At 42.8% G+C, this 16,053-nt stretch overlaps 1 protein-coding gene across 1 annotated transcript; it reads left to right on the top strand.

Moving 5' to 3' along the window:
• Window positions 1-29: 29 nt before the first annotated feature.
• Window positions 30-15,962, top strand: LOC139457610 (coiled-coil domain-containing protein 15-like). The gene is made up of 11 exons (XM_071238967.1): window positions 30-194; window positions 2,654-2,803; window positions 5,431-5,563; window positions 7,207-7,268; window positions 8,493-8,609; window positions 9,258-9,372; window positions 11,059-11,172; window positions 12,301-12,502; window positions 14,191-14,382; window positions 14,961-15,109; window positions 15,793-15,962. Exons 1-11 carry the CDS (start codon window positions 30-32, stop codon window positions 15,840-15,842), a joined length of 1,449 nt encoding a protein of 482 aa, XP_071095068.1. The 3' UTR covers window positions 15,843-15,962.
• Window positions 15,963-16,053: the final 91 nt, after the last annotated feature.

The raw sequence follows: 16,053 nt of genomic DNA, 5'->3' as shown, positions 1-16,053 counted from the left end.
AGTATACTTTTCTGAAACATTCAAAGAAAATGGCGGCGAAAACAAAAACATTTGCGTCTGCCGGGATGAAAGGAGTGATGAAGCCCGTGATCAGCACAGATGTGATGGGGAATCGGAATGTTGAAATCAGGCCCGTCGGCGCCTGGGTCCAGCCTGCTACTGAACAGATGATCAACAGTCATCCCAACGCAATAGTAAGTAACATTATTTCGATTTCTGAACAAGTTCTATCATGTTTTGATGTCAATGGAAAATGGAAGCTTAATAAATGCACACTTATAAAGAAATAATGTTGATTTTGCGTTTTTTTAAATTTATATAAGGGATAAATGGGGAGTAGTGAACTTTTTCAGATTTAATTATAGCTGTGTAATAATTATTATGACCCCAGCACTAGCCCTAACGCAAATCTAAAGAGTAAAGACTCGAAAAGAGGTGTTGGATTGGAATATGGCTCTTCCCTTCCGAAGTGCATCAAATCACTTGATCACCTTGATTAAATTAATGTTGATGCCCATTTGATGGTACACATCCTTTGCAAATCCCGCAATCCACTGAAATCTGCACGACAGTCGCCGTGTTGTTTGTGAACCAGATATCGATATTGTTACACGATTTTGATTCGCAAGCCCGGCCAAAATTACCGTGAGCACCAGAAATACCATGTCAACAAATCCATTTTGAAATACACAATTAAATCCTGTTATCACGCTAATATTATATATCTGGTTATGACAAGTGTTCACTGTATATTCAAACTTTCATTCAATATTGTCCATGTTGTATACATCAATTTCAGTGAAATCGTGTGTGCCGTTATTTACAACAACCAGTATCAGATTACTGCTAATGGCGCCTTGAATCAAACTTTAGTTGACAGAGAATGGATACATATATTATAAATGCCTTACACTGTCTTATTATAAGCCATTTTTGTTGTAGTTTGACTATCATATGTCAGCGTAGTGTTTTTGCGTTTGAAATGGAAGTCTCCGCAGTTGCTGGTCAAACAGCTCCATGCATAAAATATATCTGGCAATAACTTTCAGCTGTACTGAAGCGCTTTGCTTATGGTTATTATTATTTTGAGTATTAGTATAAGCTGCAACTAAAATAACACAATATTGGAATATCATTCCTGATAAATGATAGTTTCAGATACAATCTTCGTTCAGCAGTAACAAGAAATTAAGAACCATGATCTCATTTTAATGATCTGATCATTGCATAAAAATTCTTTTAACTTAAATTATATGGTATGTCTTAACTGTTTAACCCGTCAATCAAGGAGAAAATGTGTGTACAGCTGATTGCTACTTCTGGTTTAGTTTTCGAAAAAATATACACAGTTATCTTAATCTCTGCATATATAACAATGACTAGCAGAAAAGGGAAAAACAGTTTAAATGGTAAATGATTGTTTAACTTATCTAGTTTACAGCAAGTGTACAAACGACAAACTTTGGATTGCAAAATTATGATGGCTGCAGGCCTCAAAGTTGCGACTAAAACGGTCGCCAATGCGACCTAAATTTCAATTTGTCAACTGTCTAAAATTCAGAGGTAGCCAAATGACTACCTTGAAAAATATCTTGTGGCTACTAAAGTCTATTGCTACACATATTTAGACACAAAAATAAACATGTCTGCTACTAATTGTACTCTAATAATTCCTCCTAAAAGCAACAATTAACCGAAATACATAAATATTAATGCAATTAGTATTTTATTTTAGTTGATAGTTCATTAGATAAGCAAGGATATACCTAAATAATCTACTTACATAAATTGCATCATTGTTCGAGTCAGAAATAACAAAACTCATGTACAGTTTCCTCTAATATACAATTCCAAGAGTAGTGCTTTGACCTGTACATATAATAGTTATTTGATAAGAGATAATTTCAAATGCATTTGGCTACCTACACTGGCTTGTCTTCTTGATTTTACCACTGGCTACCTGGAAAAAAATACTTGTAGCCATATGGCTGCTTGGTAAAAATTTAAACTTTGAGGCCTGTGGCTACATTCAAGAAGAAAAAACACTTGCAGGAAGAAAATGGATTTGTATCACATGACCTCAATAATATGAACTGCAACAACTGGACTGTCACAAAACTAGTCAATAGCATATTGAGAGTGAGTGAGTGTGTTGGGTTTAAACTTTAACGCCTCTTTTAACAGTATTCCAGTTATATCGCACCGTGTCAGCTTAATGTGGGAGGAAAGCCCGAAGTGATGCATGTCTCAGGCGTTTACCACTTCGGTGAAACCCACTAGCATTGGTATGGTGCTGACAAACCTAGAAACATAATCGGGGCGAACTGGGATTCGAACCCACAATCATAGGTTTCTGTCGTTCCCAAGGGACGCAACTCTGTACAGCGAATCAAGGCGAAAGAAGGTGTTACATCAATGAATGGAGCTTGACAGTTGTTCCTACTTGGCGACATCATTTACAGATTTATTTGATCGTTATACCAAAATGTATTGGAATGGTTTATCACATTGATAACACTGTCCATTACATGATAATTAAGCATGGTTATTTCTGTTTTATTAATGCACACGTGATGTTAGCATAGTTGACAAAAGTGTCTAAAACTTACAAAAGTGGCCTTGGTATTTTTATGTAGTGTGTCTGGTGTTGCAGGAGGCGGCAGTGGAGGAGGAGAATCGGATGTTTCAGATGCAGAGGGAGAAAGAGGACCGACTGAGACGCTTCCAGGACGAGGTCAAGAGAAGGGTTCGGCATCTGGACAGGCTGAAGAAGCAGCAGCAGGCACAGACGGTGGTCAACGCTGTAAGTGTGATGGACAGGGTGTCACCTGCCATGTTTGTGTCTTGTTTGATGCCTCACTCGACAATATTACAGCCAAATGACAACTTTGTGCCATGCAATCAACCAAATCGCTGAGCCTGACCACTTGGTTCATTGAGTCACCCTTCATGTAATGAGGGGGCACGGGGGCAAATCGCGGCGCCTTAAATGACTGGGGCACCCGTGCCCCAGTCATTTAAGGCGCCGTGATTTGCCGTGCAGAGTTGCGTCCCTTGGGCACGCCAGTAACCTATGATTGTGGGTTCGAATCCCGGTTCGCCCCGTTTATGTTTCTAGGTTTGTCAGCACCATACCCGTGCTTGTAGGTTTCACCGAAGTAGTCAACGTCTGAGACCTGCATCACTTCGGGCTTTCCTCCCACATTAAGCTGACATGCCGCGATATAACTGGAATACGGCTAAAAGAGGCGTTAAATCCAACTCACTCACACTGATCCTGTCTGACCTATCATTATCCTGAGCCTGAGCTATTAGTTGTGACCCATGACTTATGTGTCTGTTAAGCCCAACTCACTCACTCACTCATGTGATGAGCAGAGGTTGCTAGGGACTAATGCTAACCTGGAATCCCCATGGGGTTCAAGTCATAACTCTTTGCATCTTCCCGAGGCAAGGGAGTTAACTGACTGTAGAGGTCCAGTTTCCATCCTTGCCAAACTAGCCAGGAACTTTGTGGCTCAATGGCAGTGCCACCAGTGGCTGTTAACAGTTATGTCCCTCCTATTGACCAATCAGGTTTCAGTCTATTTCGGCAAGGGTGAAAAAGGGACTTTTATTGTCAGTTAACTCCCTTGCCTTGGGAAGATGAACTCACTGTAAATGTTATTAGATGAATTTAGAGAGTTTACTTTTAATCATCTGAAATACATTGGGAGTACTTTGGATAACAATCAAATATTCAAGATTTCCTTGTCATTTGAAATCCTGTACTGATACAGTAACAGTGACGACATATCGAGGGACCATCAGTATTCTGATCAGTATCAAGTGGTCGTCATTTCTGGACAAGCAGGGTACTGAGCAGGGCTTAGTACTGATCCGAATTAGATATTGCAAAATATTGCCATACTTACGGACTGTGCATGCACGTGTGTTTGAGGCTGCTTGTACTAGTGCCGGAAGACCGGCCGGCCGGCCAGTGGGGTCAAGTGGGATGAGGGGAATGGCGATACGGCGATTGGCGCCAGCTGATTTACTCTTCTTCGGCTTTGGCTGGATAGAATCTGAAACACAGGCCAGCTGTCTACATCAAAGTGGTAGACACAATACAGACTCTTGTTAAGCTGCAAATCAAAGGGATCAATTCTATTCATCCATTGTGCCTCTTATCAGACAATGGTGTTTCCACCGTTTGCATATGCCTCATAACACTTAACCTTACTACAAAACAATGAAATGAAACTATGACATAAGAATACATACATTGTAATTGTAATTGGTAAACGTCTATGACCTGCATCACTTTGGAGAGTTAACTGACTTGAAAAGTCCAGTTTCTACCCTTGCCGAACTAGGCTGGAATTCCTGGGCTCTATCGTAGCGCCACCAGTGGCTATTACGAGTTGTGTCCCTTCTAAGCCTCTCCTATGGACCAGTCAGATTCCACCTCTCGTATTACTTGCATTTGCTTCAAACAAAACAGCATCGCCCAGTCAAGACAAGTGATCGATAATCAAGGTCTACATTGTGATAAAACAGGTCTTACATCGCGAAATGCATCAAATCACGTGAGCACCTTGATTAAGAACATGAAAAGATTTGGAAAATATCTGTTGACAACGAGTTGGAGGTGCACATGCTTTGCAAATCCTGCAATCGACCGAAATCTACACGACAGTTCGTTTTGACTGGGCGCCAACCATTTTGTTTGTTTGTTGTTTAACGCTGCACTCAGCAATATTCCAGCTATATGACAGCGGTCTGTAAATAATCGAGTCTGGGCCACATATTTCAGTGATTGACATCGTGAGCAGTGATCCGTGCGATTGGGATACGATGACATGCAACAACCAAGTCAGCGAGTTGGAGGTGCACATGCTTTGCAAACCCTGCAATCAACCGAAATCATCATGACAGTTTTGGAACCGGATTTTGATTTCTTTACATGATTTTGATTGGACTATGCATAGACTTGTTAGTCCAGCCAAAATGTAACTCCATAATACCAGCCTAGTTTGGCAAGGGTGGAAACTAGACCTTTATGGTCAGTTAACTCTCTGGCTTGGGAAAATGACTAGTTCGGACTGATGCCGATTTACAGTGCTAGCCCACTGAGATACCATGACGCAGATTAACATGAATATCCCCCTCAGATACTGTATACTGACTCCGAGCCGACCAGTCCTTGTTTCAGCCCTTTAATGTCGAGCGCCAGACAGGGTAACAACAAGTACCATATTTTAATGTCTTTTGGTATGACGGGGACGGGCATCGAACGACAGGCCTTCCTCTCTCGGGGCAGATGCTCTACCACTAGACCACGGAGGCAGTCTCTGAGCACTTTGAAAGATGTAACTCAATACATTTTCAGAACAATGTTGATCTATAAGTCCGGAGTTTAAACATGCCATGTATATTTGATCATTTCAGATTGAGCGAGAACGGCTTATAGTTAGACAGAGCACATTGTCAGCTCAGCGTCAGTCCACTCGAAAAGACAGCTGTACAGTGAGAACCCACCCAGGCTTAAGTATCAGGTCCAGGGCAGCTCCAAACACACAAGGTATGTAAGGGACAGTGCATGGACAACAACACTGATGGTTAATGTACAATGCTTCTTCCTCTGTAACACTAATGATTCATATACTTTACATCACCCTTCATGACACTGGTGAATAATGTACAATGCTTCTTCCTCTGTAACACTAATGATTCATGTACTTTACATCACCCTTGATGACACTGGTGAATAATGTACAATGCTTCTTCCCCTGTAACACTAATGATTCATGTACTTTACATCACCCTTGGTGACACTGGTGAATAATGTACAATGCTTCTTCCTCTGTAACACTAATGATTCATATACTTTACATCACCCTTGATGACACTGGTGAATAATGTACAATGCTTCTTCCTCTGTAACACTAATGATTCATATACTTTACATCACCCTTGATGACACTGGTGAATAATGTACAATGCTTCTTCCTCTGTAACACTAATGATTCATGTACTTTACATCACCCTTGATGACACTGGTGAATAATGTACAATGTTTCTTCCTCTGTAACACTAATGATTCATATACTTTACATCACCCTTGATGACACTGGTGAATAATGTACAATGCTTCTTCCTCTGTAACACTAATGATTCATGTACTTTACATCACCCTTCATGACACTGGTGAATAATGTACAATGTTTCTTCCTCTGTAACACTAATGATTCATGTACTTTACATCACCCTTCATGACACTGGTGAATAATGTACAATGTTTCTTCCTCTGTAACACTAATGATTCATGTACTTTACATCACCCTTCATGACACTGGTGAATAATGTACAATGTTTCTTCCTCTGTAACAGGAGTAGCGGGGTAGCCTAGTGGTTAAAGCATTTGCTCGTCATGTCGAAGACCCAGGTTTGATCCTCGATTTCTGGTGTCCCCAGCCGTGATATTGCTGGAATATTGCTAAAAGCGGCGTAAAACCAAACTCACTTTTTTATCACACTTAATGATTAATGTACTTTACATGATACTGGTGACTAATGTACAATGCCCCTGTACCACTGGTGACTAACATGACTAATGTACAATGCCTCTATAACACTGGTGACTAATGTACAATGCCTCTGTAACACTGGTGACTAATGTACAATGCTTCTATAACACTGGTGATTAATGTACAATGCCTCTATAACACTGATGACTAATGTACAATGCCTCTATAACACTGGTGACTAATGTATAATGCCTCTATGAACACCGGTGACCAATGTACAATGCCTCTATAACACTGGTGACTAATGTACAATGCCTCTATTACACTGGTGACTAATGTACAATGCCCCTGTAACACTGGTGACTAATGTACAATGCCCCTGTAACATTGGTGACTAATGTACAATGCCCCTGTAACACTGGTGACTAATGTACAATGCCCCTGTAACATTGGTGACTAATGTACAATGCTTCTATAACACTGGTGACTAATGTACAATGCCTCTATAACACTGATGACTAATGTACAATGCCTCTGTAACATTGGTGACTAATGTACAATGCCTCTATGACACAGATGACTAATGTACAATGCCTCTATAACACTGATGACTAATGTACAATGCCCCTGTAACACTGGTGACTAATGTACAATGCCTCTATAACACTGGTGACTAATGTACAATGCTTCTATGCAGGAGGCTGGGCACACAGTCAACCGTCTTCCCACACACAGGCCTTCTCGGACCAGACGAACCAGGTGCGTGCTTCCATCCTTCCATCCTTATGTCTTTCAGGGATAAGCCATACTAATTACTATCTCACTGAATTCTATCTGAGCCCATAAGAATTATGTCCATGTATATCTGTCTGAACACGGTGTCGAGTTCCAGGTTTCACAATGTCCAGCTAGTGTACTTACAAGGCAGATAGTGACTTTAGTTTACTTTTGTTTGTGCTGTCTAACTGATGTAGTTCTGCAATTTCATCACTCCGTGGCATCAACATGTGGATTTTGGCTTTGACATGATCCACTATACATTCTGTAACCAATGCATACCTGCTGCAGAAAAGCAACACTTAGTTAGATTACCCAATATGTTTGTCTGCACTCAGCAATATTCCAGCTATATGACAGCGGTCTGTAAATAATCGAGTCTGGACCAGACAATCCAGTGTTTGACATCATGAGCATCGATCCATTTAAATTGGATACGATGACATGCAACAACCAAGTCAGCGAGCCTGACCCCCCGATCCCTTTAGTCGCCTCTTATGACAAGCATAGTCGCCTTTTACGGCAAGCATGGGTTGCTGAAGACCTATTCTACCCCGGATCTTCATGGGTCTACCCAATATCTAGGCCTGAATGCTGTAGAATGTCACCAGCACCCCGCTGATAGTCATAAGTGGCACTTAATTTGGGAGCCCATTGGGATGCCAGGTTGGAATTGATCCTTGCAATCTGATCCTTGCAATCTGTGCTAGCTTAATGGGCGGGGTGGGTAGTAGGGCTGTTACTATTCACTCGCATATTCGGTGAATCGAACCGTATCCATTCATGAATTGAATTCGTTATTTGTGGTCACCAGACTGGAATATTTACGAATATGCAGTCATGTGCAGTTACATACCCTGACCCTTCAGATCCTCAGATCTTTGTTTAGCGGTAGCGATATATGAGGTGGATGTAAAAAGTACTAAAAACCCTCTAGCGCCTGTAGGCAGTTTGGGTTGTGTGCTCCCCCGGGAGTTGACATTGATAACTGGAATGCTTAGTGATCAACTGGTCGGGGAACAAAATTCCTGCAAAGATACTAGTATCTGCATAAGTGTTATATATAAATGTGTTTATAAATATGTTGTATATAAATGTATTATATACTGATGATGTTGCATTGCTGCTGAGGAGGTAGTCCTGACCTTGACCCCTGACCAATGTATGAAGTTATGTGTTGTTGTCAGACGTATGTGGTTGTCTCAGGTTCATGAATTCACCAGTGAAGCGAGACGCAAGCTTGGGGGCCGACAGATACTGACGGACAACTTCATCAGTGATGATCTGCCGGGAGGAGTGTGGAGGGTGTCCCATACCAGAGATGTGAGTCAGAGTTGTTGTTAAACACCCACAGATGTGAGTCAGTTTGTAGAGATATGAGTCACAGTACACTGATGTGAGTTGTGTTTGTAGTTGAACACGTGAGTCAGTGTTTATAGATAGAAATGTGAGTCAAGGAGTACAGAGATGTGAGTCAGGGAGTGCAGAGATGTGAGTCAGGGATTGCAGAGATGTGAGTGCGGGAGTACAGAGACGTGAGTCAGGGAGTACAGAGACGTGAGACAGGGTGTACAGGGATGTGTGTCAGGGAGTACAGAGATGTGAGTCAGGGAGTACAGAGATGTGTGTCAGGGAGTACAGAGATGTGTGTCAGGGAGTACAGAGATGTAAGTCAGAGAGTACAGAGATGTGAGTCAGGGAGTACATTGATGTGAGTCAGGGAGTCCAGAGATGTGAGTGCAGAGATGTGAATCAGGGAGTGCAGAAATGTGAGTCAGGGTGTACAGAGATGTGAGTCGGTGAGTACAGAGATGTGAGCCAGGGAGTGCAGAATGTATCATAGATTTGACACAGTGTGTATTGTCAGAGATGTGATTCAATGTGTATAGGTAGAGATGTAATTAAGAGAAAAGATGACACAAACAAGGAATGTCAGTCAGACAGTTGTATGTCGCATCCTCTGCATTGCAGCACCCATCATCTCGACACATGGTAGATGGAGATGTCCTTGACCTTGATAGTGACAACAGCAGCGCTGAAGACACCGAGGACAGAGATGATGTTGATGAAGAGAAGTACACACATGGTATGAATGTGTATGAAGAACTTGGACATCTGACATGATGTCACCACCAGCTGGTACCTAATAAAATATGTTAAAATATGTTATGTATGAGGGATGGCAGAAAAGTTTAAAGGAGGGATGGCAGAAAAGTTGAAAGCTCAACCATGATGGACTGTTTTGATGGAGTTGATTGTTGATAAGCAATTTTGTTCAGCAAAAAAGAGAACATTCATTTTCTTATATTGGAAAGATAAATTGTATTGTCATTAAGCAATGAACATCTTCCCGAGGCAAGGGCGTTAACTGACTATAAAAGTCCAGTTTTCACCCTTGCCGATCTAGGCTGGAATTGCCAGGCTCGATCGTAGCGCGACCAGTGGCTATAAAGGGTTATGTTCCATCTATGCCCTTCCCATTGACCAATGAGATTCCATCTATCACTTGCATTTGCTTCAAACAAAATGGGACCCGTGAAGATCCGGGGTAGAATAGGTCTTCAGCAACCCATGCTTGCTGTACAAGGCGACTTTGCTTGTCGTAAGAAGCGACTAACGGGATCAGATGGTCAGACTTGCTGACTTGGTTGAAGCATGTCATCGTATCCCAGTTGCATGGATCGCTGCTCACAATGTCAATCACTGTATTATGTGGCCCAGACTCAACAACAAACAAACAAAATGGTTGGCGCCCAGTCAAGACGATCTGATCTATAATCCAGATATATATTATAATAAAACAGGTCTTACCCCGCATGTGCATCAAATCACTTGAAAACCTTGATTAAAAACAAAATATCTGTCGACACCCAGTTGACAGTACATAACCCAAATCCATGTTGTTTTTGAACCGGATGTCCAGTTTGTTACGCTATTTTAAGTGGACTATGCATTGACTCACTCGTCCAGCCAAAATGTAACTCCGGAATTCAAGCAAGGGTAGAAACTGGACTTTTATAGTCAGTTAACTCCCTCGCCTTGGGAAGATGGCAATGAAAGACTTTCCTATTAGTCCTGATATTACCTTGCATTGGTTGGGTGGTAACATGTTGACTGACTTTTCTTATCTAGCTGTTGACTGATCTTTTGAGATCGTTCGTTACTTAATCTGATCACATGAAGATTTATTTACTTCACACTGTCATGCATAGTCCAATCAAAATCGTGCAACAAAATCGGTATCTGTTCAGTAAACTGTTGTGTAGATTTCGGTCGATTGCAGGATTTGCAAAGCATGTACACCTCCAACTCGTCAACAAATATTTTCCAAATCTTTTCATGTTTTTGATCAAGGTGCTCACGAAATTTGATGCACTTCGTGATGTAAGACCTGTTTTATCACACTATAGAACTTGATTATCGATCAGATCGTCTTGAGAGGGCGCCGCCATTTTGTTTGATACAAATGCAAGTGATACGAGAGGTGGAATCTGATTGGTGCATAGGAGAGGCTTAAAAGGGACATAACTCGTAATAACCACTGGTGGCGCTACAATCGATCCCCAGAATTACAGCCTAGTTCAGCAAGAGTGGAAACTGGACTTTTAAAGTCAGTTAACTCGCTTGCCGCAGGGAAGATGGCAAAGAAAGACTTTCCTATTAGTCACTATATTAATTTGGATGGGTTGTAACATATAGCTGTTGACTGATCTTTGGAGACTGGTGTTACTTAATCTGATCACATGAAGATTTATTTACTTCACACTGTCAGATGAAAATGAGGAGGAAAGTGAAAACCGGTGGCGGCGACAGATGAAGACGGTTCACTTTGACCTTTCACCCCCACGGGCAGAGACGCGACATGAGAGGATCCAGCGCCGCAGTGGTGAGCATCATAGAGTTATCTCCCCTTGCATGTTGTAAACATGATGGGAAGGGTGCTGGTGATGGCTAGATACACTGGCTTTATTGAGACATTTCCATCACACGACAGAATACTTACAATGTAAGTAAATGATTTTTTTTTTTCCAAACAAAAGGTAGGGTTTTTCCAAATTAATTGGGAAAAACATAGTTTTGACCAAAACTGGGAATGTTTTTCCTAACTCTTTTGAACTCTCGGCCCCGTTCCATAAGCCGATCATAGAGCTACGACTGTCGTAAGTCTATGTTAAAGTATGGGAGTTACGATCATCTGAGCACTATGGTTGCTTTGTGGAACATGGCCCTGGTGTATCTTAACACTGTAATCAATGACTCAATGTAAGATTAAGTATGATGGAAGTACATGTCACATTGCAAAGTAAATATTTTTGTTGTCAATTATTTTTTCAATATCCTGGGAAATATTTTATTCAAATTTTAAAATTTGACCAAATTTACAGAAGACCCATGAGAATGGCTAGATAACTCCCTGAAACTGCCCAGATCCCAGTTCTTCTTGACTATCGAGTGGTTACATTGTGTGACCTCGACCCTGTCCTACCTTTTGCATCCCATAGGACTTGCAATGTATGGTAAATTATTTGGGACTCAACACTTTGCTTCTGGTAAACCTTGTTATATCCCTCCAGTGCCAACAATGACAGGCCCAGACCTTCACCGCCCCGCCCCAGTCATTCCTGTCCCTGATATCTACACGGGGGGAGGCCGGAGGAGAATATCTGTACACAACATTCCACAGCATCTCCACCCACTCATGTATGTTTATCCCTCCAGTGCCAACAATGACAGGCCCAGACCTTCACCGCCCCGCCCCTATTATCCCTGTCCCCGACATCGACACGAGGGGAGGGTGGAGGAGAATATCTGTACACAACATTCCACCGCATCTCCACCCACTCATGTATGTTTATCCCTCCAGTGCCAACAATGACAGGCCCAGACCTGCACTGCCCCGCCCTTATTATCCCTGTCCCTGACATCGACACGAGGGGAGGGTGGAGGAGAATATCTGTACACAACATTCCACAGCATCCCCATCCACGTGACCCATGTATGTTTATCCCTCCAGTGCCAACAATGACAGGCACAGACCTTCACCGCCCCGCCCCAGTCATCCCTGTCCCCGACATCTACACGGGGGTAACGTTGGAGGAGAACCGACGCAGACAGCGTAGTCAGACTGCACTCTACCGCCGAATGTTCATGGACCAGGAACGGGAGCAGGTGAAGGAGAATCTCCGACGACAGGAACATCGAAAGCGGATTCAAAAGTAATTGTATTTGTCTATGTACATGATGTAGCCGATTGTGGACAGATGGAGTCACTAACAAACTGTGGTAGTTGTTAGGAGGAACTCAAAACAAACTTGTGACTGATCCTATCTGTGTCTTACTATATGTGTGCTCTATATGTACATGTCTGTGTGTGGCTGGTGTTCAATCATAATTCATCTAACCTTTGTCTGATCCTGTGTGAGGGGGCACTGGTGGCCCAGTTGTCTAAGGCGCTGCGATTCGCTGTGCAGAGTTGCCAGAAACCTATGATTGTGGGTTCGAATCCCTGTTCACCCCAATTATGTTTCTAGGTTTGTCAGCACCATACCCCTGCTTGTGGGTTTCACCAAAGTGGTAAACGTCTGAGACCTGCATCACTTCGGGCTTTCCTCCCACATTGATCTGACATGCCGCGATATGACTGGAATACTGTTAAAAGAGGCATTAAATCCAACTCGCTCACACTGATCCTGTCTGATCTGTCATAATCCTGAGCCTGAGTTATTAGTTGTGACCCATGACCCATATGTCTGTCAGACTGATCTGTGTCTGACCAATGTGTGACCTTTGTCCGCTATCTGTGTCTGACCCATGTGTGACCTGTGTCCGCTATCTGTGTCTGTCAGACTGATCTGTGTCTGACCCATGTGTGACCTGTGTCCGCTATCTGTGTCTGACCCATGTGTGACCTGTGTCTGCTATCTGTGTCTGTCAGACTGATCTGTGTCTGACCCATGTGTGACCTGTGTCCGCTATCTGTGTCTGTCAGACTGATCTGTGTCTGACCCATGTGTGACCTGTGTCCGCTATCTGTGTCTGTCAGACTGATCTGTCTCTGGCCCATGTGTGACCTGTGTCTGCTATCTGTGTCTGTCAGACTGATCTGTGTCTGACCCATGTGTGACCTGTGTCCGCTATCTGTGTCTGACCCATGTGTGACCTGTGTCTGCTATCTGTGTCTGTCAGACTGATCTGTGTCTGACCCATGTGTGACCTGTGTCCGCTATCTGTGTCTGTCAGACTGATCTGTGTCTGACCCATGTGTGACCTGTGTCCGCTATCTGTGTCTGACCCATGTGTGACCTGTGTCTGCTATCTGTGTCTGTCAGACTGATCTGTGTCTGACCCATGTGTGACCTTTGTCCGCTATCTGTGTCTGTCAGACTGATCTGTGTCTGACCCATGTGTGACCTGTGTCTGCTATCTGTGTCTGTCAGACTGATCTGTGTCTGACCCATGTGTGACCTGTGTCTGCTATCTGTGTCTGTCAGACTGATCTGTGTCTGACCCATGTGTGACCTTTGTCCGCTATCTGTGTCTGACCCATGTGTGACCTGTGTCCGCTATCTGTGTCTGTCAGACTGATCTGTGTCTGACCCATGTGTGACCTGTGTCTGCTATCTGTGTCTGTCAGACTGATCTGTGTCTGACCCATGTGTGACCTGTGTCCGCTATCTGTGTCTGTCAGACTGATCTGTGTCTGACCCATGTGTGACCTGTGTCCGCTATCTGTGTCTGTCAGACTGATCTGTGTCTGACCCATGTGTGACCTGTGTCTGCTATCTGTGTCTGTCAGACTGATCTGTGTCTGACCCATGTGTGACCTGTGTCTGCTATCTGTGTCTGTCAGACTGATCTGTGTCTGACCCATGTGTGACCTGTGTCCGCTATCTGTGTCTGTCAGACTGAAGCAAGACAAGGAGGAGGCTCGTCAGGAAGAGGAGGAGCGGGCACTGCGCCTAGTGCAGCCTCGGGACCCGGTGACCGGGGAGACATCTGATGAGGCCATCCTCCGGGACCAGCTGGAGCAGTCTCACATCCGGGACACCCTGCAACAACATCAGCACACCCGACGCAGACACAAGGAGATGGAGAGGTAAATCACTGGCTGAATAAGTTACCCAGGGCCCAAGTCCACAAACATAACTTTAGAGCTTAGGCGATTGTAACTCCCATACTTTAACATAGACTTATGACAATTGTAGCGATAAGGCCATCGTAACACCCATAATTTAACATAGAATTATGACAATCATAGCGCTAAGGCCATCGTAACACCTATATTTTAACATAGACTTATGACAATTGTGGCACTAAGGTGATCGTAACTTTTATATTTTAACATAGGCTCATGACAATTATAGCGCTAAGATCACTTTGTGGAATGGGGCTCAGGTCACTGAGCATTTGCAAAATTTCATAAATGAAGAAAAAACTTCATATTTTGAAATGAGGCTCTTTCCCTTTCCTATTTGATTATTGGTTGAAATACCACATGTGCCCTGTTCATTCTTTTTTTTGAAATATGAACATATTTCTTTATACTGCCACTACTCGATCGTATTGACAAAATTCACATGTTATCAGACATGTCAAATATGATATTTCAGACACAATTCATAATGGCTTATGTGATTTTGTCAGCAGGTGTTTTATTCTGCGTTCATGTTTCAGATATGTAGAGGCATTGCGTCACAACCTGCGTGAGAAGATAGTGAAAAGAGGGGTACAGTTGCCGCCCTTGTGTTGCTGTGGTGACTCGCTGTGGGACACCAACCCTGACACCTGTGCCAACAACTGTTTCTTCTATAAGAACCCTAAAGGTCAGTCCATGCTCATGACACAAGAAATATCATCCCTTGTTTGTCAAGTGTCAGTTAATAAGTTAATTTTTATTTTCCTAGTCTGTACAAATGATCTGCTAGTGTGCTGCCTGATTGTAAAAGTGGATGTCCACAAGAAAATGTCTCCAGTCCTGCCTGAATTTTACCTGCAGCAATAAGTAACAGGCGCTAGAATGAATTTTTGTGCACTCATGAATGTTCAGAATATTGTCACTGTTAAATAAGATCGAAGATCCCTGTCTCAGTTCTTGAAGCCAGAATAGTGTTGGAAGTTGTCAGGAATACAGTGTTTCCAAATGGATATCAAATCTGTCTTGGCAAGTCAATTAGAAATAAGTCAGACCTTGTCACTCTTTGGAGTTACAGTCTTTTAGAAACTGTCCCATCCAGAAATGTATAGAACCATCAAATCTGCCATGTTCACGTACACTAGGACAACCAGAGCTACAGTGTAGGCAAACTGCAAAGTACACTGTAGGCAATGAAAGATGGAATTTAGCAGAATCATTGTGGTTCTAAAACATATAATCCTGGCACATTGAAGTGTGTAATGGGTCAGTTGTATTGATACTTAAGGAAAATATATGTGGAGAAATTTATATTCCTGATATATATTTTTATATTCACATACCCACAACGTGAAGTCATTTTGTCTGTTTCAGCATATGCCAAGGCGCTGCAGTCTCTCCTGGTGTCCTGTGAAGTAGCCTGACCCCAACTTCCCTAGCAGACCAATAGGTCCATCAACCACCATCAACCACCATCATCACTGCAGTCCTGGTGTCCTGTGAAGTAGTCTGACCCTAACTTCCCTAGCAGACAAATAGGTCCAGCAACCACCATCAACCATCATCATCCAACATCATCACTGCTGTTTCTCCTGGTGTCCTGTGAAGTAGTCTGACCCCAGCTTCCCTAGCAGA

The sequence above is a fragment of the Haliotis cracherodii genome, unplaced genomic scaffold (genome assembly GCF_022045235.1).
Source record: "Haliotis cracherodii isolate W230 unplaced genomic scaffold, xgHalCrac1.p SCAF_12, whole genome shotgun sequence".
In the NCBI taxonomy this organism is placed as follows: domain Eukaryota; kingdom Metazoa; phylum Mollusca; class Gastropoda; order Lepetellida; family Haliotidae; genus Haliotis; species Haliotis cracherodii.
Note: the sequence above shows the minus strand (reverse complement) of the source record. Positions and strands in the feature narration are given on the sequence as shown.